At 45.0% G+C, this 24,877-nt stretch overlaps 2 protein-coding genes and 1 long non-coding RNA gene across 7 annotated transcripts in view; 1 reads left to right on the forward strand and 2 right to left on the reverse strand.

The window, feature by feature from the left end:
- The window catches only part of kmt2bb (lysine (K)-specific methyltransferase 2Bb), a 55,771-nt gene extending 45,138 nt beyond the window's left edge, over window positions 1–10,633 (forward strand). For both annotated transcript variants that reach the window (XM_060064242.1, XM_060064243.1), the window contains exons 31-36: window positions 277–414; window positions 4,295–4,547; window positions 5,733–5,840; window positions 6,947–7,030; window positions 7,494–7,623; window positions 8,077–10,633. In XM_060064242.1, coding sequence (XP_059920225.1) covers window positions 277–414; window positions 4,295–4,547; window positions 5,733–5,840; window positions 6,947–7,030; window positions 7,494–7,623; window positions 8,077–8,352 — 989 coding nt within the window. In that variant the 3' untranslated portion in view covers window positions 8,353–10,633. The remainder of the gene's footprint in view (window positions 1–276; window positions 415–4,294; window positions 4,548–5,732; window positions 5,841–6,946; window positions 7,031–7,493; window positions 7,624–8,076) is intronic.
- Window positions 545–2,322, reverse strand: LOC132467181 (uncharacterized). The gene is made up of 2 exons (XR_009527961.1): window positions 2,187–2,322; window positions 545–627 (listed from the first exon to the last, which is right to left on the reverse strand). It is a non-coding gene; the product is annotated as an uncharacterized LOC132467181 (long non-coding RNA).
- Window positions 10,634–10,635: 2 nt separating the features above from the next.
- igflr1 (IGF-like family receptor 1) lies at window positions 10,636–22,305 on the reverse strand. 4 transcript variants are annotated; one of them, XM_060064298.1, is made up of 7 exons: window positions 22,145–22,305; window positions 21,878–22,067; window positions 14,911–14,932; window positions 14,590–14,611; window positions 14,424–14,510; window positions 12,324–12,398; window positions 10,636–11,693 (listed from the first exon to the last, which is right to left on the reverse strand). In XM_060064298.1, the coding sequence occupies exons 1-7, from the start codon at window positions 22,236–22,238 to the stop codon at window positions 11,368–11,370; spliced, it is 816 nt and encodes a 271-aa protein (XP_059920281.1). In that variant the 5' UTR covers window positions 22,239–22,305; the 3' UTR covers window positions 10,636–11,367. The 4 variants fall into 4 exon arrangements, with proteins under 4 accessions (XP_059920281.1, XP_059920280.1, XP_059920283.1 ...); XM_060064297.1 differs by having other exon boundaries at window positions 14,899–14,932; XM_060064300.1 differs by lacking the exon at window positions 12,324–12,398.
- Between the last annotated feature and the right edge of the window lie 2,572 nt (window positions 22,306–24,877).

Below are 24,877 nucleotides of genomic sequence, written 5' to 3' on the forward strand. Positions count from 1 at the left end.
TAGTTTTAATCCGACTGTAAATTACTTTGAAAGGATGAACCTCAGTTTCGTGATTTAGACCTCACTCCCAGAGGTCCACGGTGCAATGTTTTCTTTCACCACTGGGATGCTGACTGCGTTTCCCGCCTAATTGTTTTTCCTTTGGCGGCCTTCACTCAAATTTTGGGTTCCTAAATTGGCCCTCAGCTGTCGAAACTTTGAGAACCCCTGCCCTAGTTCAACAAATACACAATAAGTATATCGTCTAAAGCCCTTGTTTGTGTGTCTTTGCGCTAGGTGCTGCCTCCAGCTCCGACGACGAACCACTACCATCGGAAGAAGACGAAGAGAGCCCTCCCAACAAAGACCAGCCACATCTGCGCTTCCAGATCACCAGCGACGACGGCTTCAGCGTGGAGGCGGACAGCATAGAGGGTAGGCCTGCCCCCGTCATCCGTCAGGCACGCTTTCTCATTGGAGGGGGACAGGACAGGGGGGAACCGGGGTGAAACTCACTTTTAATTTTGCTGACGTCAATGTCCTCAGAGTTATTTGTTTCGCTCGGCACGTTTCTTCGCATTCCGTGGGAAGATAAACAGCGTGGCTTGCTTTGTGTATATAAGAAGGTTGTTTAGACACGACCCCGACCTCATCCTCCTCATCCTCATCGTCATCCGCTTATCCGGGGTCGGGTCGCGGGGGGAGCAGCTCAAGCAGGGGGCCCCAGACTTCCCTTTCCCGGGCCACATTGACCAGCTCTGACGGGGGGATCCCGAGGCATTCCCAGGCCAGTGTTGAGATATAATCTCTCCACCTAGTCCTGGGTCTTCCCCGAGGTCTCCTCCCCACTGGACGTGCCTGAAACACCTCCCAAGGGAGGCGCCCAGTGGGCATCCTTGCCAGATGCCCGAACCACCTCAGCTGACTCCTTTCTAAGTAAAGGAGCAGCGGCTCTAATCCGAGTTCCTCACGGATGGCTGAGCTTCTCACCCTATCCCTAAGGGAGACGCCAGCCACCCTTCTGAGAAAACTCATCTCGGCCGCTTGTACCCGCGATCTCGTCCTTTCGGTCATCACCCAACCCTCATGACCATAGGTGAGGATAGGAACGAAGATCGGCCGGTAGATCGAGAGCTTTGCCTTGCGGCTCAGCTCTCTTTTCGTAACAACGGTGCGGTAAAGCGAACGCAATACCGCCCCCGCTGCTCCGATTCTCCGGCCAATCTCACGCTCCATAGTACCCTCACTCGCGAACAAGACCCCGAGGTACTTGAACTCCTTCACTTGGGCTAAGGACTCATTTCCTACCCGGAGTAAGCAATCCACCGGTTTCCTGCTAAGAGTCATGGCCTCAGATTTAGCGGTGCTGATCCTCATCCCAGCCGCTTCACACTCGACGATCCAGTGAGTGCTGAAGGTCACAGGCCGATGATCCAATGAGGACCACATCATCTGCAAAAAGCAGTGACGAGATCCTCAGACCACCGAACTGCAACCCCTCCCCACCACGACTACGCCTCGATATCCTGTCCATGTATATCACAAACAGGATTGGTGACAAGGCGCAGCCCTGGCGGAGACCAGCACCCACTCAGAACGAAACTGACTGGCTGCCGAGGACGCGAACACAGCTTTCGCTTTGGGAGTACAGAGATTGGATGGCCCTGAGAGACCCCCTTACCCCATACTCCCGCAGCACCTCCCACAGTTTCTCCCGGGGGACCCGGTCATACGCCTTCTCCAGATCCACATAACACATGTAGACCGGATGGGCATACTCCCAGGCCCCCTCCAGGATCCTTGCGAGAGTGAAAAGCTGGTCCGTAGTTCCACGTCCGGGGCGAAAACCGCATTGTTCCTCTTCAATCTGAGGTTCGACGATCAACCGAACCCTCCTTTCCAGCACCTTGGAGTAGACTTTACCAGGGAGGCTGAGAAGTGTGATACCCCGGTAATTGGCACACACTCTCTGGTCCCCCTTTTTGAACAGGGGAACCACCACCCCGGTTTGCCACTCCTTTGGCACTGTACCCGACTCCCACGCGATGTTGAATAGGCGTGTCAACCATGACAGCCCCTCAACACCCAGAGCCTTTAGCATTTCTGGCTGGATCTCATCAATCCCTGGGGCTTTGCCACTGCGCAGATGTTGGACTACCTCAGTGACCTCCACCAGGGAAATTGACGACGAAACCCACGACCCCGACGAGGAATCAAAATAGGCTAGAGGTTTTGTCTTTGTAACCCGACTTTTTTGACACATTATTTTATTTTTTATATTTTCCTTTTTTCTTAAACTTTTCATGTGACCAAGCCTGCACCTCAGAATCTGTCAGCATCACTTAATCTTAATGTGGGTGTGTTACCGATGTAGGGCTGTACAGTATGGACTAAAATGTATATCACGGTATGACTTGAGGCATTGATGTATTATATCACAGTATGTTAATTGTATCTTCTAATTTCGATAAAATGCTTCTGAAGGGGTTTAATACTGCATGAAAAAAAAATTGCAAAGTCTTTTCTCATGTTACTTTCATCTCTGAAAAACACTAATGTTTAATAGTATGGATTTCTTTCTCCACTTGCTCGCGGACCTTGCCGTATAGTTTTAGCATCTCCATTTGGCTGAAGTGTGTGCGGGCAGGTAACGCGTACCTGGGATCGAGTGTTTTGACCATCTCTTTAAAGCCCTTTCTATTGACATTTTGAAATGGAACCATGTCCTTACACAGGTAAACAGTGACGGTGTTTGTTATCTCGTTCAACCACTGGCTTTTTTGGTCGTAAGGACTGGCTTTGGAAAATGCCGGCGGAAGCGATGTCTGTGGAAGAGATGCAGAGACAGCTTCACGCTACCAGCGTCTGTTTCCTACGGTGTTGAAAGAAAGCTTGCAGAATAGCATACTGCCTGAGAAGGCACTGGCAGAATCACTGTCAAATCTGTCCCTGGGAAAAGTAACATTGCGCCGAATTGAAAAAGGAACTACGTTTCGTTACCATATTTTTTGTAGTTTTGTGTAGCATTTGTTTACTGGAAAAGGTATTTACGTTACTGTATTAACTTGTTACTTACTTTGTAACGCGTTACACACAACACTGTATACCGGTCACACGGTAACGTCAAAATCCATACCGTAGCGCAAATTCGCACCGGGGTGCTTTCTAAACCGTTTATACCGTACACCCCTATACCCATGGTAATTAAAGGACAATTCCGGTATTTTGAACATTGAGCTTTCTGGTTAGTCTAGGATGAAATAGAGTGGTTAACACCGACATTTTGGAAACGGAAACGGGGAGTGGTTGGAGTCTTTTCTCCTGTTTCTAGCCCTTCCGTTGATACGGAGAACCAAGTGAAAAGACTACAACCTACCCTGTTTCCGGTTCTGGCCCGGTTTCCATTTCATTTACAAAATGCAGATTTACAAAATGCCAAATAAAACACGATGGAAACGGTATTTTGCTACGATACTTGATGAGGAACATCAACGAACACCACTCACCTCTCGATGAGTTTCACATTTCTGAAAACTAAGGTTATGGGGTGTTTGTGAATGCCCATAGCCAGCCATTGTGAAGCAGGCAGGGGCGATTCGAAATTAGCCAAATACTGGAGACGGGACCAATATTCGAAATTTCAGTGTTGACCACTTTATTTCATCCTAGACAAACCAGAAAGGGTCAATGTTCAAAATTCCGGAATTGTCCTTTAAGTCAATACGTTTTGTTGAAGTATTTTATCTATACATTTTTACCCTGCAAATACTGATGAATGCATTGTTTGGTGCAGAATAGGAGTCTAAACTAATACGATATCATTCTTACCAACTCGTCTTTTATCATTGAATCAATGATCAATGAATGAATGAATGGCCACACGTGCAACCACTGGTTCCAAGTTTCCTGCAGTGGGGGAACCCATTGCACACGTTCAGTGACCCCAACATAGACTGGATACCCCCAGCCCGTTCTGCCGGCGATTTTGAATTCGCCCTGCAGAAGAGTTTTGAGAAGTGCAATACATTTCTTTCTGCTTCCGATACGTTTTTTGCGGAAGCCAATAACCAAGCTGACTTCCCTCCCTGGCGCGCTATTGGCTGGTTTAACACCATGACGACAGGGAAGCGACGGCGAGCAGCCAATTGTGTACAGCGTCAGTTGAACTAGGCCCGTTGATCACGCCTCTTGTGCTGAAGAAAATGACGGCAGCCTCCCCAGACCAACGTGCAATCTACGATTTGATCTTGGCCTGGCAATAGCCGGGCTGACCCCGACACTCTGTGACACTGACGTCCTCCTCCCTACTCCGCAGTGGCGTGGAAGGCGGTCATGGAGGGCGTGCAGGAGGCGCGCGCCATCGCCAGGCTGAGGCAGCTCACTTTCTCTGGGATGACGGGCGCCCGCGTGCTGGGCCTGGTGCACGACGCGGTGGTGTTCCTGGTGGAGCAGTTGCAGGGAGCCGGCCGCTGCCAGCGCCACAACTTCCGCTTCTTCAAGCAGTTCAACCAGGAGGACGACCTGCCCGTGAACCCCAGCGGCTGTGCCCGCTCGGAGCTCTACCTGAGGTACGTGGTCCAACGCTCATCTCTACCCTCATGCCTGTACACCCCCAGCTGTACCCTCGCAACCGTACTACTAGGGCTGGGCGATAAACCGATTTTATCGATTAACTCGAGTGTGTAGCTCACGTCGACTTGTTTTACATGAAAATCGTTTTTCTCTTCAACGTCCGCCAGCGCTTCCCTCTCAGCTCCCGTAGTTCGCACAGTGCGCGCATTTACCAAAGTGATACACAAACATGGTAGCGAGTGTGACAAGTTGTATCCAACAATTTATTCATATATGTATAATCTATTTTGAAGTAAACATAATTCATTTGAAATATATGTATGTGGTTTAATAATTCGTCGATCTGTTGGTAATTCGTCGATCTGTCGGTAATGCCTCGGGGCTCCAGTAGGGGGATCGCGCTCCTCTTCCTCATTCAATACAGACGAGTGAAGGAGAGAGATGCGTGTGTGTTTTTTCATATTTTACTTTTTATCACATTTTATCAAACGTTACGCTGTTTACAATGACAGGGTCTGCCATAATGCCTTTTTATGTAAATCGATTTAAATCGGAAATCTGATTTTGTGAAATAATTGGGGATTTTTTTTTAGGCCATATCGCCCAGCTCTACGTACTACCCTCATATGTCCTACCCTACCCCTGTAACTCAATTATGTTTTCAACATATTTTTATTCTTTTAATACCTGATGAGCCGTATTGTGCACTTTCTGTGCACAATGGAAAGTTCCAAAGAATTCCAAAGAGTTCCAAAATAATCTAGTTACGAAGAATCTACCTTTTACGAGTTCCAAAGAATCTACCTTGTACGAGTTCCAAAGAATCGACCTTGTACGAGTTCCAAAGAATCTTCCTTTTAAATTAAAGCGTGTTTGTTTATAGTGACGTTTACAAAGGGAAAAGCTTTGAAGCTGACTAAATTCTCACCCATGACTCCTTGAACTAACAGGATGTGGCTGTTTCTTGCTCTTTACCTTTCGCCTACTCAGATCTCTCCATCACACCAACCTCTACCGGTTGTGTCTTGTTTTTGTGGTTTTGGATTATTTCTATTTGTATCTTTCATTAATAACAAAACGCTCTCCTAAATATTAATAAACGTGTATTTATTAATTACAGGCCATGAAACCGTTCAACGGAAAACTTTTTATTGAGTGTTTACTTTGTCTTCCTTCAACAGGAAGTCGACCTTTGACATGTTCAACTTCCTGGCCTCTCAGCACCGCCAGCTCCCTGACATCGAGCTCTACGACGACGAGGAGGACGACGTCCTTCTCAAGTCCACCAGGTACGGGTCCAAGGTTTTCTCCGGAGCCGGAGTGAGGGACGGGTTCAATGGAGCCCCCATCATACAGTTCTATAGATTTATAATATGTATTAGATAGTATCCGACCCATTACTGAGCTAGTTTCCTGTCCTCTAGAACAATATCAGACAAGGGTACTGTCATCTAGAACCCTATCAGACTAGTTACTGAGCTAGAGCCCTGTCCTCTAGAACCATCATGAGCTCCTCTAGGCAAGGCAAGGCAACTTTATTTATATAGCACTTTTCATACACAAGGCAGACTCGAAGTGCTTCACATATAAACATTGTCATACAATTAAATACAATAATAGGTAAGTAAAAGAAAAACATGTGCAAAAAATAGAAAGTTAAAAAGGCATTTTAGTATTAAAATAGAAAATAAAGGCAAAGTTAAAAAAGCTTTTTAGAAAGTGCAGTGTATTTAAGATTTAGCAGAAAGCTAAAGCAAACATAAAAGTCTTCAGTCTTGTTTTAAAGGTGCTCAGAGTTGGGGCAAGTCTTAAATCCTCTGGGAGTTTATTCCAGCTATTTGTTGCGTAGTAACTAAATCCTGCTTTCCCATGTTTTGTGTTTACTCTGGGGATAATTAACAGATTGGTCTCAGAGCTTCTTAGTGGTCTAAAAGGCTGATGTAGTGGAAGCATATCAGTTAAATATTTTGGGCCTAAACCATGTAGGGATTTATAGGTAAGCAACATGATTTTAAAATCAATTCTCTGACCTACAGAACTCTAGAACCATACTGAGCTAGAGTTCTGTCCTCTAGAACTATACTGAGCTAGAGTTCTGTCCTCTAGAACCATACTGAGCTAGATTTCTGTCCTCTAGAACCATACTGAGCTAGAGTTCTGTCCTCTAGAACCATACTGAGCTAGAGTTCTGTCCTCTAAAACTATACTGAGCTAGAGTTCTGTCCTCTAGAACCATACTGAGCTAGAGTTCTGTCCTCTAGAACCATACTGAGCTAGAGTTCTGTCCTCTAAAACCATACTGAGCTAGAGTTCTGTCCTCTAGAACCATACTGAGCTAGAGTTCTGTCCTCTAGAACCATACTGAGCTGGTGTCCTGTGTTTTGTCCCCACCTAGGAGAGCCACCAGCCTGGAGCTGCCCATGGCGATGCGCTTCAGACATCTGGAGAAGACATCCAAGGAGGCAGTAGGAGTGTACAGGTCAGCATCTCCTTCTCCTCTGCTGGTGTGTGTCTTTAGACCAGCTCATCTTTAACATCCAATCGTGTCTTTGTACAAAAATATACTAAATCCGTCGCAATGTGTTGATAAGCAAATGATAAATGTGCGGCATGTGACTCAGGTGGTAGAGCAGGTTGGCTGGTAACCGCAAGGTCGCTAGTTCGATCCCCGGCTCCTCCTAGCTGAGTGTCGAGGTGTCCCTGAGCGAGACACCTTACCCTAACTGCTCCCCAAGGCTATCGCCTCGCGTGGCTGACTCCGCCGTCAGTGTGTGAATGTGTGCATGAATGGGTGAATGTTAGGCAATATTGTAAAGCGCTTTGAGGGCCACTGGTTGGAAAAGCGCGGTATGAATGCAATCCATTTACAAAGAGACCAATTGGGATCCATTGCTTGAGATGCTGTTTTTTTCTGATCGAGTACCCCCGGTTCCCCTTCCCAGATCTGCCATCCACGGCCGCGGCCTCTTCTGCAAACGGAACATCGAGGCTGGAGAGATGGTCATCGAGTACGCCGGCAACGTCATCCGCTCGGTGCTCACCGACAAACGGGAGAAGTACTACGACAGCAAGGTGAGGGACAGCTCCGCTAGTCCCTGCTAGGGCGAATCGTAGCGGCGGTGTTTATGTGTTTGTGTGTGTGTGTGTGTGTGTGTGTGTGTGTGTGTGTGTGTGTGTGTGTGTGTGTGTGTGTGTGTGTGTGTGTGTGTGTGTGTGTGTGTGTGTGTGTGTGTGTGTGTGTGTGTGTGTGTGTGTGTGTGTCTTAATGGCCAACGTTTGTATGGTGTGTGTGTGTGTGTGTGTGTGTGTGTGTCTGTCTGTATTTATGGCCAAAGTATGTATGGCGTGTGTGTGTCTTCATGGCCATGGTGTGTGTGTCTTTATGGCCGAGGCGTGCGGGTGTGTGTTTGTGTTGTGTGTTTGTGTCTTTTTATGGCCGATGTGTGCGTTGAGTAAGGTGTGTATCTACTCTGCGACGTCGTTGATCCTCACCCTGCCCCCCCCCCCCCCCCCCCCCCCCCTCAGGGCATCGGCTGCTACATGTTCCGCATCGACGACTTCGACGTGGTGGACGCCACCATGCACGGCAACGCGGCCCGCTTCATCAACCACTCGTGCGAGCCCAACTGCTACTCGCGCGTCATCAACGTGGAGGGCCAGAAGCACATCGTGATCTTCGCCCTGCGCAAGATCTACCGCGGCGAGGAGCTCACGTACGACTACAAGTTCCCCATCGAGGACGCCAGCAACAAGCTGGGCTGTAACTGCGGCGCGCGACGCTGCCGCCGCTACCTCAACTGAGGGCCCCGCCTCTCTCTCTCTCTGAGGAGGAGGAGGAGGAGGAGGCTCTTGGGGGGGGGGGGGATGGTCTGGTCCACACAGCAGGGGAGTAAGCCACTTGGGAGGGGAGACTGGGAGCAGAGCGGGGAGGGGGCCAGTGCTGGAGACGGGTGTCAGACCAGAGGAACGCGAGCGTAACCTACCTGCTGATGACGACGAGGACGACGAGTGTCTCGCCTGCTTTTATGTTCTGCGCGGACGGTGAAACGCTCTGTGGCCACGGCCGCTCTGCCAACACACCCGGGCGCAAACGGCCGCGACCCCCCGGTCGGGACGGAGGTAGCTATAGCAGCGAGTGAGGGCGGGGGCGGGTGGGGGGTTCACGATGAACCTGCCAACGGAGCGTCTCTATTTCTGCAACCTGGATCTTCTCTTTAATGCACACGTCAAGCCTTATTTGATTCAATCACAGACGATAACTTGTACACCGGCGGGGAGAAGGAATTCCTTTTTTATGTTTGATTGATGTCGTTGTTTGGGTTCCTGTCCGGCCAAATGCCTGATCATGTGGGCTCCATCCTCTCCTCTCGCCATCGGGGCGCCACTGCCCCCCCCCCCTCCCCTCATTCAACTTGTTTTACTCATTTTGTCGCGTCGTAGTTCATTTTATTCGTGGATATCCGTGTGTGTTTATTCATGACAAGAAACTGGTGCTAAGATTGGAAAGGGTCTTTAACGAGAGATTTCCCTAAAAATCAATGTCGTTCTCTGCCGTTTATTCGAATCATACGCATTAAATAATCCTCTTCCCATTTCAGTCCCATTTCAGCTTGGTTTTACTCAACGTCAACGACGAGCGAGTTATCTCAGTGCAACGGTTTCATCTGGAGATTGTCATTTAAAAAATCGGTAACTTTTTAGGGCAAAGAAGTGTATGTAGAAAACACTAATCAATCAGGCCCACGCTCAAGACCGAATCTGTACATTACGCTTTTTTTTTTTTTTTTAAGATGTGTTCTTTTTAATGTCACTTGTTTTCTTCCTGCAGTATCTCTGCTGACCAATGGGAGCAGCCCCCCCCCCCCCCTGTGTGTAATCCAATCACGGGGCACCAGTCATGTTAATCCCAGCGTGTTCCGCGGCTGGTAAACTGGTATCGGGACAGACTCGCTGTACGGACCTCGGCTCTCCTGAGAGAACCCTGAGGACAGTCTAGAGATGTTGCTACGGCTGACCAGGACCAGTGGTTCTGGGTCGATGTTCGTGGTGATGGTGAACCCACACTATTCGGATTCATCCTATTTATAAATGTTTCCATTCAGATTATGGGATGGCCTAATTGGCGTTTTTTTCTGTGTAGGTATAGATGCATCATGGGAGATTTTCGGTGAGATTTTTTATGTTCCTTTTTTGCATTTCTTCCTTTATTTGTTTCCTTTTTTCTTTTACTTGAATCGTACTTCAGGTCAGATGTTGGTTGTGATTTATGGACAAATGATTCTAAAGCAGGTCTTTTAAAAAAAATGTTTTATTTATTTAATTTTTCTTTTCTTAATTGAGTTTTCCTGGACAGAATTCCGACAACTTTAGAATCACCCACCGAGTAAGTTTGTGAGCAGTTTGCCCTTCCTCCCACAACACACATTGTTGTAATGGAACACCCCCAATTCACAAGCCCATTAGAGGGTCCCTTGTGAAAAGAATAAGTGTGTTATGCCCCCCCCCCCCCCCCCCCCTCGGTCTGCATGTCCAATCACTGGGATGGAGCCCAGATGTTCATGTCAATCATCCATTTGCAAAACAAGAGTCACTCCCAACTGCTTTCAAGGATTCTACCTCAGTTGTTCAGATGGACTTTTTGGTATACTGCAAAAAAGAGGATGAAAGAGTAGGCTGGTGTTAATGTCCTGCAGTGCTGGCCTGTGTGTGCGTGCGTGTATGTGTGTGCGCGCATGTGTGTGAGTGTGTGTGTGTGTGTGTAATGAAGGATGCAAAGCACTAGTCAAAACCTGAAGTTACCAGGACCATCGCTCCCAGAATCTGTTCAGAAAGCTGTATGTTATTATATATAAATATATAGTAGGGTTATTTTAAAGTATAAAAGTGTAAAAGACATAAAAATTAGAAAAATGTGTGGACTTTAAACGTGTCTTTGTTACCTTGTACAAATAAACCCTGAGTTTGTAAATAATTGTATACATATTTCTAAACCTGTTTAATTTTTCTATGCACTTTTTTATTTATAATGTTATTTGCTTAATAAAGATGTAAAGATGTTTGAACAAACATTGAGCAAATCAAATATTTTGTATCATTGTACTTTATTGAATCAAAGTGAAATAAAATTTCACGCATAAAAAAAGGCATACAAATCTGTAAAATAAAATGGAAAGATAATTATTCAGCATCATGCATCCTAAACTAGGTATGTATGTTTTCTAAAGAAAATGCCTGTGGTAACATTGAGCTAACTCATCATGTGAGCAATATTCTGCAAACATGCTAGCTCGTCAGGCTAATGAGGCTTTGAAGCGGATTGGTGTTTGATCGAATGATGATGAGATATTGAGGAATATGTGGACCAGATTTTGGGTATACAGGTTTTTCAGATTTCTTTCAAGGTTTTGGAAAACCTTGAAAAAATGTAACTGCAATACAGTATGGGGGAAGTAGACGCGTCTGCAAACACACTTGCATACATTTATATATTTTTGCAATATATACAATAATACAATATTGGTACAACATACAAAAATACTTAAAAAATTGTAATTATTTTTTTCTATGTAATCTACTTTCAATGCTATGTTATGAAGTTAAGACCATGAAGTCCCACTGTCCCCTGGTACATGTTTGCCACTCCCTCTCACTACACCCCTCACTGGTCGGCAACATTTGTGGCCTTTGCATTCACATTCTGAATTGGTTCGACACGCACGCCACAAGCCCTTGAGACTCAAGTCTCTAGGCTGTGTGTGGTGCAGACCCCCTGTTGTGTTGCTTACGAGATGAAGTCGCAAGAACACACACTGGCCTTCAGACGGTGTGTACACTCGGCCTGAGTTTAGCCAGGACCACTATAGCGTCGGTGCGCCCCATCTCCCCTAGCAACCGGGCCAGGTCCCCCACCGTCCACTCAGGGTACTTGGTGGTCACCCCCTCTAACAGGGTCTTCAGGGGGCTCTTGCTGTCCCTCATGGAGTAGGTGTAGTTGATCCAGGTGGACGGGAAGGAGCAGTACGACGCCAGGTGTCGGGTGCACTTCACCCCGTGGCCTTCTGGGTCCAGGAGGATTATGAGCTCCTCCAGGACGTCCAGATCGTCCAGCACCATCCGCAGGGGGGCCGCAGTCACCTGTGGAACTTAAGTGGGTGGGGTTCAACAGGTGTACCAAACAGGGACTGTTAGTTTCATTACACGTGGAATGAGATTCAAAGTCGAGCGTCTTGAGGGATGTTCAGAGCGACTGCACACGGACGTACGTTAAAGCCAACATGAAAACGGACAGTACACCTTACATCCACTAAATGTCTCATCCTCTATAGCTGATGACAGCTATATGAGGAAGGGGACACTTTGTCAATTTGGCTTGGTCTGTTTAAATCCCAAATGCGTTTTTTGTAGATATTCCCATACTGCATATTAGGGAAGTAAGAACAATCCCTGAAAAGCTTTTTCATGTTGTCTTTAATAAGTAGCAACACAAAATACATCCGACTTAAAGGGCCCATATTTTGAGACAGCGCACATTAATAAGTTTGGTCCTGAAAAATGACGAAGACACCTTGGTGGTACAAAATGGGCCCTTTGAGTTGGAAACAATCACGACATTGTTTCAAAGTGACGCAATATCTGCGATATGGTGGCAGTACTGGAGAAAGCAGCGTTCCATGGCTGCGGCGGGACTTGTTCTGTGTGCCCGAAGCTTTGGCACAAGCTTAGCGTAGCTTGAGCGTTGAGCTAAGGCAGCGGAGGCCATCTTTAGGACTTACTTAGAACCGCTTTCCATTCCTGGCCGTCACGTTGACTCAAAAAAGCCTCATTACCGTTTCCATCTGCAATTAGCCCTAGTCACGTGTGACGTGTAAACAACGCGGAGAAGGGAACATTAGCTCAGGATGAAATATGTTGTGCATACGACCGTAGCCGCTAGTCCGTCTGTCTTCAGCCTCTTATTCTTGTGCTTCACCTGCCTCAGCTCTGGGGTTAGGGTTAGGGTAGCACTCAATGAAAAGACAGACAGGTCAAAGGGCATATGGTCCTATCTTCTGTTCTAAACCCTTTCCTATAACCCTTTCTTCAGTTCTAAACCCTTTACTATAGGGGAGAGTGGGATAATTTGTGCCAGGGGGCAAGTAGTGCCACCCCTGTTTCCTAGAAAACCATAGAAGAAGTTGTTCATGTGACCACATATTTTTGTAAGGGGCATCCATTTCACTCATCCTGCAAAGATGGGAGACACATGACTTGAGAGGTAAGCACCTTTAAGTTAAAAAAAATATTTTTTGCCGTCAAAAGTAACATTTCTATGATTAAGGTTTTTTGATTGCTGTGTTTGAACAATTATAGACAACTTTGAAAACAGTTAACACATGTTTTATTGCTTTAGTAAGCTACAGCATGAGTCCATACAGTTAGCATGATGCTTGCTCAAAACAGCGGGGGGATGCATTTTTTTTCAAAATGGCAGGTCTGGGGTAATTTGTGCCAGAGGGCCTGGGTTAAGTTGTGCCAGTGGCACAACTTACCCCAGCTTATGATTTTTCTACTATATATTACTTTATTGTATTTTATTGTTATTGTACATTGTATTCTTACATTTGATCACTAAAACTATGTGATATTCTTAGACCATCATGCCACGCAAATACAAATGGAAGACAGACAGAGTTCCAACTCCTCAAGAGGAGTTGGAAAGAGCAGTGAAAGAGGAGTAAGAGGGGAATACCATACGCCAGGTTGGAAAGGAGATGAAGATCTGCAGGATGACCATAAAAAGATGTGTGACGAATTTGCTCACTTGGGTTATGTGTCTCCAGAAGTCATTCTTCCCTTACCAAAAGCCACAGAAAGAAAGAACAGAATTGTAAAAAAGGAAGTGAAAAATAGAATCATGACCGACACACAAGAAAAAGATAAAGAAAGAAAAAGAAGGTAAAAAGGCTGAACTGGAAAATAAATAGAATAAAAGAGAGAAGAAAACAACCAAGAAGAAAACAACGTGCAAAGTAACTCAGAAGAAAACTCCACCAAAAGTGGCCTTTGATGTTGTTAAAACTTAAAATAAAAGTTAAACAAGTAATTTGTATTGAATTTGTCTTGCTTTTTTTTTTATATATATATATAGAATTATCATTTGTGATTTTAAAATGATCTGTTTTACTTAAATTATCAATGGCACAATTTACCCCAGTGTATTCTCTCTAATGGCACAACTTACCCCGTACCGGGGGCATGTTGTGCCACAAAACTTTTTTTTCTAAAGCTGTATTTCTCAAACAGTTTGTTTAAGATCAAAAGTAATTTTTCCCAGGGATGCACAACATCCTAAACACTATGTAGATGTCTTAGTTGGAGGCATTACTGTTATCCCCGTGCTTTAAGGGCACTTTAAGTAAAAAATGGCACTACTTACCCCACTCTCACCTAACCCTTTCTTCAGTTCTAAACCCTTTACTCTAACCCTTTCTTCAGTTCTAAACCCTTTACTCTAACCCTTTCTTCAGTTCTAAACCCTTTACTCTAACCCTTTCTTCAGTTTTAAACCCTTTCCTCTAACCCTTTCTTCAATTCTAAACCCTTTACTCTAACCCTTTCTTCAGTTCTAAACCCTTTACTCTAACCCTTTCTTCAGTTCTAAACCCTTTCCTCTAACCCTTTCTTCAGTTCTAAACCCTTCACTATGACCCTCTAAGGCTTGTTGTCATCATCCCCTCACCGCACTGTGCTGGTAAAGTTATTCCATTTCAGATCAATATAAAAAGCGTTGGATTTGAAGAGCATTGGAGACTGCAGGGTCCCATACAGAGGCACCCTTGTGTAAGAAAAAGTATATACATAAACAAAACACAGTGCATCTTTAATTGGCCTACCTTGACAGCTTTTATTTTTCCTTTTGTAGATGAAGTAGGTTAACGCGCCCACCATGACGCAAGCCAAGAGGACAATGATAGCCACCCCTGGAATAAATAAAGAAACACAGCAATAAACACATGGTTCTGCTGGTATCAATCAGCTGGGAATGTAGGAATGACTTACTGATTTCCATCCGATTGTCCACCTGAAAGTCAAACAAAACATCATCATTCATCATTAGTTTGAACATGGCTATGGACAAGGGATTTCAAATCCTTTGTATTGTAGTAGGTCTATATTCCTGAAGTACATTTGAATGTACATTCATTTTTCTATGTTTATGCAACAGTGTTTCAACAGTGTTTCACTTTGTGGAATGTGTGACCAGAAACACTGCAGGCCTTTCACTTTCATCTAGCAGCAATGTATAATTAAAAGTGTCTCATGCTTAAACCAGAGGAAGCCAAAGAGAGTAATTAAAAAAGTAATTACCATTAAACTCACCCTTGCTGGGTCACTGTTTTCTCTGAATGGGATTAGAGAGAAAAAGCTTCTTTAACAACCATCTCTTTAACATTGAAGAACCAAGAACCAACGAATATGTTCTGTACGGAGGATCTGAAGTAAAAGGATATGTTTCACTCTGGTTTTTTGGTGTGAAAACATCCAACATTTACGTTCAGTATCCTCAAAGGATGCTGCTTGCACTTTGAAGACAGTCCCTTGCACTTTCACTGGCATTGCTCATACATTCATACAAATTTTTGCTCATGAAATATATTTGTATTATTTTACAACTGTTTTCTCTAAATCAGGGTTAATTTTAATAACAGTGGAAGACGATCTAATTCTAGCCCCTTGCTGGTGCTTGAAGGAATCCCCTCGCCACCGAGTGGCCAGTGCAGGAGCTGCCCCTGGTATCGGCTTTGTGTACGGCTTCAGCTAGGGCTGCTCGATTATGGAAAAATCATAATCACTATAATATTTAAATCACGATGATTCAAACGATTATTTTTATGTTTGAGAACATGATGTATTTATTCAGCATGTCTCTCCCAAAAAAACCTTTGTAACTGAGAACTTTAGCCTAAAATAGAAATTTTTCAAATATGTATCCAGCTGTCCTAACCTTAACTATACTTTATTCGTTTTGTGATCGTTTGACACAAAAATCGAAATTGCGATCAAAATTCTATTAATTGCCCAGCCCTAGTTTCAGCTGAATACCGGAGCACAAGTCAGGGGGTCGACCCCACTGCCAATTCCCCCTCTCCCTCGCAGGCTCGCAAGATTGTGATGAGATCCTCAAAGGTTTCGAGGAACCTTCGAGGATGTGTACTGGCCCAAACGCACCCGCAAAGGTATTATATTCTGTCAGTCAGCTCAGAGGGCGTCTTCATCAGGACTGCTCTCGTGCAAAAGCCTCACACAAGCCTCTCGTCAAAACAGTCGAAGAGGCGCCACTAGGATTAGAAGACGGCGGCTCGGTCTTGCCAGCCGGATTACAGGGTTCATGTTTGCTAACTCTCGTGGGATCCTGATAGATGATAGGGATGAGGGCACCTCGCGGTGGCGTGCCACAGATCAACAGTTGGGGTTGACTCCCAAACACAGAGGTTTTGACGGGTGGCCAAGTTTCTCATCCCATTCCCCAGAACAAAAACAAGAGGATGACGACGACTTTGCTGTATCACTGGCATTCAGTGGTGTTTCTAACTCCCTAAACAATTGCAATGCCATATTATGCAGAGTTTAGCATAAAGTAAAATAGTTCACAGTTCCAGATGAATCCCCCTCGCAATGCATGGGGGTTAACCGAAGCTCTACCACTTATGTCACAAAAAAAAGATTTCTCAAAGGATAATTGCAAGTTCCTCTTCAATCCGTGCTGCAGAACTCTGCATACAAACAATACAATAAATGGTGGTGGTGTCACGCCAAATTTGTACCGGGTGCCAAATTTGTACCGGGCACGTCATCAGCTGTCCGTTGCCAGGCAACGGACAGCTGATTACGTAAGGGTTGTCTGTTGCCGGGCAGGTTTAAAAAAACATTCGCGCTCATGTTGCCAAAGACGAAATAACATAATACAGTTAACGGATCGCTAGATAACACTTGTTTTTACTTTATATTTGTATTGTATTTAATTGTTTAATCAAATTTAGCTAGTAAACTGAGTGTTTAAAGCGGGTTTCAAAAAACATTCGCGCTCATGTTGCCAAAGACGAAATAACATAATACAGAAAACGGATCACTAGATAACACTTGTTTTTACTTTATATTTGTATTGTATTTAATTGTTTAATCAAATTTAGCAAGTAAACTGAGTGTTTAAAGCAGGTCAAGGACGAAATAGCACAATACAGATAACGGATCGCTAGATAGAAGGTTTGCGAATGTTCGTGAACCTTTCACGTCATTCGACGCGATCATCTGTTGCCAGGCAGGTTTGGAATGGATTAAGTATGGATGACGTGCCCGGTACAAATTTGGCACCCGGTACACATTTGTCTTGACAGTGGCCTTGGGGATGCATGGTGAACCTGCTACCTACCAAATGTTACACAGAATCAGCAGATGGCCCTGACGGCAATGCTTACCAGGACCACTTGATTGTATTAAACACCAACTGACGCATTCTGTTATTGTGAAGGAGACTCTTGCTTTGCTATGTGCTATGCAGCCGTTTGAGGTATACGTGGGAGTTGTGTTATGCACACAGATACAACCCACTGGCCTTCCTGTCCCTCCTCCATGTCAGACAAGTGTCAGTACACCATTAGTGGGTTGTTTCCACTGTAGGCCTCTGGGAATTATTTGGTGGGCTAGATCAAGATGTGGTCGCCTTTCATTTGGTGGCCAAGTTCCTCTTCCTCTTCAGCTGGGAGGCTAGGCTCCTCTGTTGTCTTTCTGTTGAGCCTTTCTTAGGATTATTCAGTTTTAGGGTCCTATTTATTTGGCCCAGGCTAAGGTTTCATTTAGACGTAACTTTGAAGTCATGAATACCGATAATTTCCCTTTCTTCACAGCATCTCTCTCTCCTTCATGGCTCTAGTTTTCCAAAATTAAATCCACTAATGGACAGACACTTCTCTAAAGTCTGGCTCTAATTGCTGTGGAGCCCGGTCTGGTTTTGATGTCGATAGAAGTGCACATGTGAGTCAATGGAAGATGACACAAACAACAGGCGAAAAAAATATAACGTCCGGATATTTCCCTGCTTCTTCCTGCTTGTTATTGCAAAATGGATCCAGTAGTCGTGTGGAGATTATTTGCAGAACGCAATCTGATTGGCCAACGGATCCGGTGCTGCCTGAAAAGTTGGACATTTCTCAACTTTTTGACGAGGGCCACTGAGCCAAATAGACCTCTGAAGAAAGTCCCGCCTCCGAGGCTCCAGTTCCATCGGTCAAATGTCTATGGGAAATAACATGGGGTTTTATAAATGATGTACATAACAAACTCTATAGGTGGCGAAGAAATTAAAGCTGCTCACGTTTTGAACACTTTTCCCATCTCGATTTACGGCACCGACAATCCACGGGTTTTGGATTTGTCGGTGCCGTAAGTAGTCAACGGTTATAAATGCTACTTTAACGTTGTTTAATGTTGTTTCCCATAGACATTTAACCGATGGAACCAGGAGCCTCGGAGGCGGAACTTATTCTTCAGAGGTCTATGGATGGACGGACCCACAATTCATTTTGCGAGCGCCCCATGCAAAGTCAAAGAGATCCGTCGGAGGTAGTGTGAACAAGTAGGGCGGTGTTTAAGCATGGACCTATTAAAGGTTTGAGCCGTATGGCGAATTGGCGATAGCCGCAGCTATGTAAGCATCGTGATCTCATAGCAGCCCGGCACAGTGTAGCCTGCTAATAAATCCAAGAAATCCCTGTAATTCCGTACACAAGGGACGTACTTGAGCAGATACATAAATGTACGATTGATGCGCAAATTGTTCATGCTATCGTTATGTATTATGTTGGCCAACACTCTTACACTGATCGTTCTGTTCAACAACCAAAGATGAAACAATTCTAATCTAGGATATAACATCTCCCCAGCAACTATAAAAAGGGATGGGTTTATTGTAACACATACGCCCTTTCAAAATGTATAACCTTGTATACTCTTTATAAACATCTACCGCGGACATGGCTCCACGCATCCAGCGGCTTCTTTGAAAACAAATGCACATGGCTACATAGAAGTGGATGGGGAAGGGTCGTCAACGAGTTTTTACGACAGTGTCGTAAAATATCTCCTCCGAAGCTGTAGGGGTAGCTCAATGCGAGTGCAAACCAAGAAAACAGCGAAGAAGTGGCCTAAGTTGCATAGTTCCCCTTTAAAGGGTAATTCCAGTGTAAAATGGATTTGGGATATGTTTAGTAAGATAACGAGTTGAAACGTTAGTTTTGGAGCACAAAAACCGCATAGACGCTTTCTTTAGTTTGCTGTTTTTAGCCGATTCTATCAAAACACTATAAACTTGGAACGATGGGGGCACTGGTTATGGTAAAAACTAAATCGCTATTTTAAACCACTTAAAAGGCTAAAAGTAGCCTGACACTTCTTTGGAAGTATAATAAGGGTCTTAACATATAAAACGAGGCATTGAGAACTTTGTTAGTGCACAGATTGTTTATTAAAAAGGACATTTTAAACACACAATACCATCGGTAGATCACCCGGGGACGCCATTTTGTTTTTAAGACTCGATAGGTAGATTGACGAACACAGAGATTGTGACATCCGTCAGCAACACGCAAGCTCTGTGTTCGTCAATCTACTTACCGTCTGGAGGAGTAGGCTACTGCGAGACGAGTACGGCTCAATACGGCTTAGTCCGGATCACGCCCACTTTTGGCGGTGGAAACGCGACCCGTGCCGTACCTTTGCAGACTGAACCGACCCGCACCCTCCGGTGGAAATGCGGCAATAGAATTACAGACTACCTGTAACTGGGTAAAGCTGGGGAATTCAGGTGCCATGGCATGAAAATCTCACTTTATGAGGTTTTCTAACATAAATATGAGTTCCCCTAGCCTGCCTATGGTCCCCCAGTGGCTAAAACTTGCGTTCGGTGTAAAACGAGCACTAGGTGTTCTGCTCGCCTTTGAAAAAAACGGAGGCTCAAGCTCGCTGATTTGGAATGTGGTTTCCTATGTCGTCACAATGCAGTGAGCTCCTCCCCTTACTGTGCCTGGCCCGCCCAGAGACTTGGCCCGCCAATGAGACACTACCGTGCGAGCGCCACATGTGTGTGTGTGTGTGTGTGTGAATACACACACTGTAACGCAAGTGTTTCTTGTCGGTTCTTTGACGTCTCTTGTATTTCCACAACGAGACTGTAGTGGGGGTTATCTCAGCCATGGTTGAGAAGGAATTGGGGGAAAGGAACTTTGGCTTTGACTCCCTGAAGTACATGAACTGCGACATGCCGCCGGTTGCCGCGAGGCACCACCGCCGCGAAGCACCACCGCCCGGCAGCGGGCAGCCGGCAGCGGGCAGCCGGCAGCAGGCAGCGCGCGGTTCAGTCTACTTCAGATTGATGTGAAAGTGGAAGAACCAGAGAGGTCGCAGAACCCGACGAAGACGTTTGTGATTCATAATATCGTCTGGAGGCGCACACAGCTTTGGCCGTGATAATATGTGTTATATGATATAGATAGCTATGTTTTATATGATATTATTTAGAAATAGAGCTCCAGGACTGTAACGCAAGTGTTGTACACTTCCTTGTTATTTGGATAACCGTTCTGCTTTTGGTGTTATGGCGCATAACACGTCATACTCTCGGCTCTGGTATTTCTACAACGAGACTCCTAGTGGGGGTTATCTCAGCCATGGTTGAGAATGAATTGGGGAAAGGAACTTTGGCTTTGACTCCCTCAAGAACATGAACCACGACATGGAGAAAGGGATTGTTGGCGGCGAATGTCTCCCGCTTGAGCCCCGCATCCCGCTGCCGAGGGACCACCGCCTCGGCGCTGCAGGATGCGGAGGTGCCTAAGCGCTGCCCACAACAAACCCTTTCTCCTCCTTGTCGCGGTTCAGTCTACTTCACATTGATGTTGACTTGGAAGAACCAGGAACGTCGGAGAACCCAACGCGGTCGTTTGAGATTCATAATATCGGCTCACACAGCTTTTGGCCGTGATAATCTATATTATATGATATAGATATCTATGTATGCTATATGATATTATTTAGATATAGAGCTCCAGGACTCCCGTGTGTTCTAGAATATTTACAGAACACGGCTAAAGGCTGTGTGCGCCTCGCCATTGCGATACATCCACTGTAAACAGAGCGCATGGTACCGTGGCTGCAAGCTGCTCAGGGCCACACCCCCACCCTCCTCGTTGACCCGCCTCGCTCCTCCTCATTTGCATTATAGCTACAGACACCAAAACAGAGCATTTGGGGGAAGCTCAATGTGCGACTGGCTCGGAGTGGCTTTAACTCTGCACCACGGCTGAATTTCGGGAAAGTATTTGAATACTGTGTTAGTGGCCCACTAATACCTATATTAAAGCATCCATAAAATAGCATGACATGGCACCTTTAAGAGTTGTTGTTTTCAATATTCGTACGTTTTTTTAAAACTTGTTTCTTTCGCTTTATTTGAGCCCCACAACAAACACTGTCTCGCATTTGCCTGGTTGCGTAATCCCCACTCTGACTTTCTGCTAATGACCACTCTGGCCCAGAAAGATGGCTCCCTTTGTGTGGCAGGGAGCAAATAGTTATTTTTATGGTCCCACGTCACTGCAACGAAATGACAACGCTGCCACGCAGACGCTTCGATGCAGTCGTGAACGTTTATGGTTCTGCATCGGGACTAAGCGGCGTCGCCTCGACGGAAGGTTAAGATTTTTTGGAGGCGCACGTCCGGCTCTTGCGGTGAACGCAAGGAGGGTCCGCAAGAAGGGTCCACAAGGTCGTAAGGGGTGCGTAACCCCTTGCGTTGCGTGAACGTGGAACCATAAAGAGCCCTTAACTTTGTAATAAACACACACAAATCACAAATGAAACATTTAAAATAAAATACAAAGTATAGTAGCCTTGTAAAGAAATAGGCCTACAACTACTTTTATTACTTCGTTATGTAGAATAACCTAATTAATAAAAAAATATTTTTAACGGTAACCAATAACCTTAGAAATATTAAACCAAAAGACACCCAGCCGGATCATTCACCTGTTGTAAATCCTCCTTCTATTTGACTAACTAAATGGACCAAACAAAGATTGTAGGACAGATTATTCTACATGACTTTCCACATTCTTTCTTTGGTCAGTTATTCTAGGCTACATGTCTGGAGGCGAGCTGATGGATAAGTGAATGAGATTCTTAAAACATGTAGGAGTCTACTGTAGACCCTTTTGGAGACAAAGCCTAATAAAAAGGCTCATTAAAAGTCTCACGATGCAAAGTTAACTTCTTGTTCTGCGTCCCCACAACTCACCCAAAGCCGCAGCACGTATCGACGGTTGCGTTACATTGGCGCACAGTTAGTACCCCAGTCGGACAAGCCGAACACATTCGACATTTCCCACTTTTTCCGTCGTTCCAGTAATTGTCCGCACACTTCTGAGTGTGGCTGTCTCGTCGCCCGCCGTTGTCCGCGTATCCACAGTTCGGGACGAACTCGTACCCTGCAACAGGAGACCAATAAGTGGTGAAGTTGGCAATATGAAATGAATAGTCCTAAAAGCCTTCACGTCATTGTTACCTGGTTTTATCCATGTCATGTCACACGATACACATTGTTTCGTGTGAAGGTTATAATGCGTCTGCAGATCGGTGCACAGATAAGAGTAGGACATGGTGATGCTGTCAACTGAGAGGTTTGAACTCAACTCCGGTCCATCGAGATCTGCTTTCCGTCATCTAGTAGGACCACCCCTTTAAGTCTGATATTATCATGTAGTCCTACAATATATGTATATTCTCTTTATGTTTATATCGTCTTCTTCTTCCTCCTCTTCTTCTTATTTATCTTCTTATGATCTACATCTACAGCATTTTATGTACATTATACATTTTAGACACATTCTCACACACCGACTGGAGTCAATAATGCAAGGCGACAGCCAGCTCGTCGGGGCAGTAGTGTGCGTTGACCCTAAATTTCAGTTGGGCAGAATTTTTTAATATGTAGGCCTATATACGCCGCTCGCCATATCTGCATAGATACGACGAAAGATACTGGCGGTTTCATTTGAGTTATACCAACAGTTCTTGAATATGACCACGGGGTAGACTACTTTACGACCAGGCGTCTTTTAGCGCGGATTGCAATCCGTATTGCAGCATGCAGGGTTATACGATAAACATACGGAGGAACGCGGTCGCTGAGCTCCCCTGCCCTAACATTGCATGACACGTTAAACTCAACTAATCGCCACCGTCATCCAACATTTGATGTCAACAGACCAAAAATAGCCCGAAAGCCTATACATAAACGTATATAGTTAATGTGACAATCACATTATTAAAAGTAGACTTGGAGCAATGATTTACTGAGGACTTTTTTTTGGTAGAATTCTTTTGCAGGTTTGCTACTATATCAGGATGACGTGTCATGCTCAGAGACAACTCGACACAGCTAGGGGGAGCCGGGGATCGAACTAGCAGCCTTTCAGTTACAAGCAGTGGTGTAGTCTACGTGATACGCAGGTATACGCCGTATGCCCACTAGGAACGCACCAGGATTTGCGTATACCCACTTAAAAATGTGCACGGATACGTATCAATCGTCTTGTGACAGATCTTTCACTTCTGTGTTTATTTTTCGCAAATACCGGTTGGGTATAACTGCAATAAAATACTTTAAGCAGGGGAAGTTATCTCCTACATTCACCATTCATAAAATCCCCCCTTCGCGCTCTGCCCTGTCTCTGTTACGAAGCGCGAAGCTGCCACTGCATCTCTGCACGTTAGTTGGCGGGCCGAGCCCCTCCTTCTCGCGTGTGCATGCGTGCGCGCGTGCGCGTGTGCGTGTGTGTGTGTGTGTGTGTGTGTGTGTGTGTGTGTGTGTGTGTGTGTGTCCAGTCCTCCCATATTAATGTGTAAACCACATAATAAGTAGTCAACAGAAGACAATGTTTTAATCCCACTTTATATCTCCTTGTTACTTTTAGATGAGAACCCCTGGCCAGCCTTTCAGACTGGGTGTCAGGCTAGGGAATTTAAAAACAGGCACCCTTGGTTAGAGTGGAGGGGAAAAGAGTTAGGTAAATGTCAGCCAACATACAGTTGGTATACACAATTGAAATTCATAATGTTAATCACTATGCAAATGAGAGTATAGCTAATTCATGGTCATTTTTAAGGTGCAGTAATTTCACACTTTTACACTATTCAATTACTGTATGGTATGTTAGATAACAAAAGTAAGAGCTCAAATTAGAGCAATTGAAAAAGTGAAACATTAGTCTCCTGTCATCTCCTTCTCATGCACTGGTTAGCATGGTTGTAAAGAGTTCATTAAATTATTTTGAGTAGATTTTGTCCTTGTTTAGCATGTGCTATTGCTACTATAGATATACAAAGGACAACTCGTAATTTTTGTGTTCTATTTGTTCATACTGTTATTAAAACTGATAAACCTACTCAGCTTTCCATGATTGTTGATAATCGTTATACTCTTAAATCAGTGGGTTGTAGACCCCTGCGTTGGTGAGTGTGGTGCGACACCCCATAAGCGCCACACACGTACACGTACCGGTGGGACGGGATTGTACGAGGCTGGGAGGGAATCATCACAGTATACCCACTACAATAAAATAGACTACACCACTGGTTACAAGTGAACCCGATCTACCTCTAGCCAACATTCTCATGATGTTGCCTTTCGAAAACTAGAATTTCAGAACTATTTTGATATCTTTTACGCATGAAGCTCAAGAGAATCCAAAAAACAAAATGAAATTTGAACAAGACCAGCGGTCAAAAAGTTTATTTGTAAAAAAAAATGTTTTGAGGAAATTACACTTGGAAATTGCAATGGACAAAAACAATTGACAGGCTACTACGCATCATCTCATCAATGAGAGGAAGAGTATAGGGCGTGCCACGTCGTCGTTCTGCCGGCTAAAATAATTGGAAGTTATTATGCGGGTTATGAAGTTGGCTCGTCGACCATTATGTGCCATTGAATGGACTGCTTCATATGGAATCCGGAAACACTATGAGGTTAAAACAATAATGTATATGTGGTTAAAAGTTTTAGGGAAAAGCGGGGCGTAAACTGCTCACAGGGAGCTCGCGATCCACACGCACAGGGGCGTAAGACCACAAGTGTCCGAGACAGCTCAACTTTTTCTCTCGGATGCCGCAGACCACCGCTGAGTCGTGTGTGTGTGTGTGTGTGTGTGTGTGTGTGTGTGTGTGTGTGTGTGTGTGTGTGTGTGTGTGTGTGTGTGTGTGTGTGTGTGTGTGTGTGTGTGTGTGTGTGTGTGTG

Source organism: Gadus macrocephalus, chromosome 11 (assembly GCF_031168955.1).
Source record: "Gadus macrocephalus chromosome 11, ASM3116895v1".
NCBI classification, from domain to species: domain Eukaryota; kingdom Metazoa; phylum Chordata; class Actinopteri; order Gadiformes; family Gadidae; genus Gadus; species Gadus macrocephalus.

Coding starts and splice junctions, on each gene's coding strand:
- igflr1 (XM_060064297.1), bottom strand. CDS start 22,238: ATGTCCTACTCTTATCTGTGCACCGATCTGCAGACGCATTATAACCTT. Junction 14,511..14,589: donor GGACAATCGGATGGAAATCA/GTAAGTCATTCC, acceptor TATTTATTCCAG/GGGTGGCTATCATTGTCCTC. Junction 11,694..12,323: donor GGAATGGAAAGCGGTTCTAA/GTAAGTCCTAAA, acceptor CACCCACTTAAG/TTCCACAGGTGACTGCGGCC.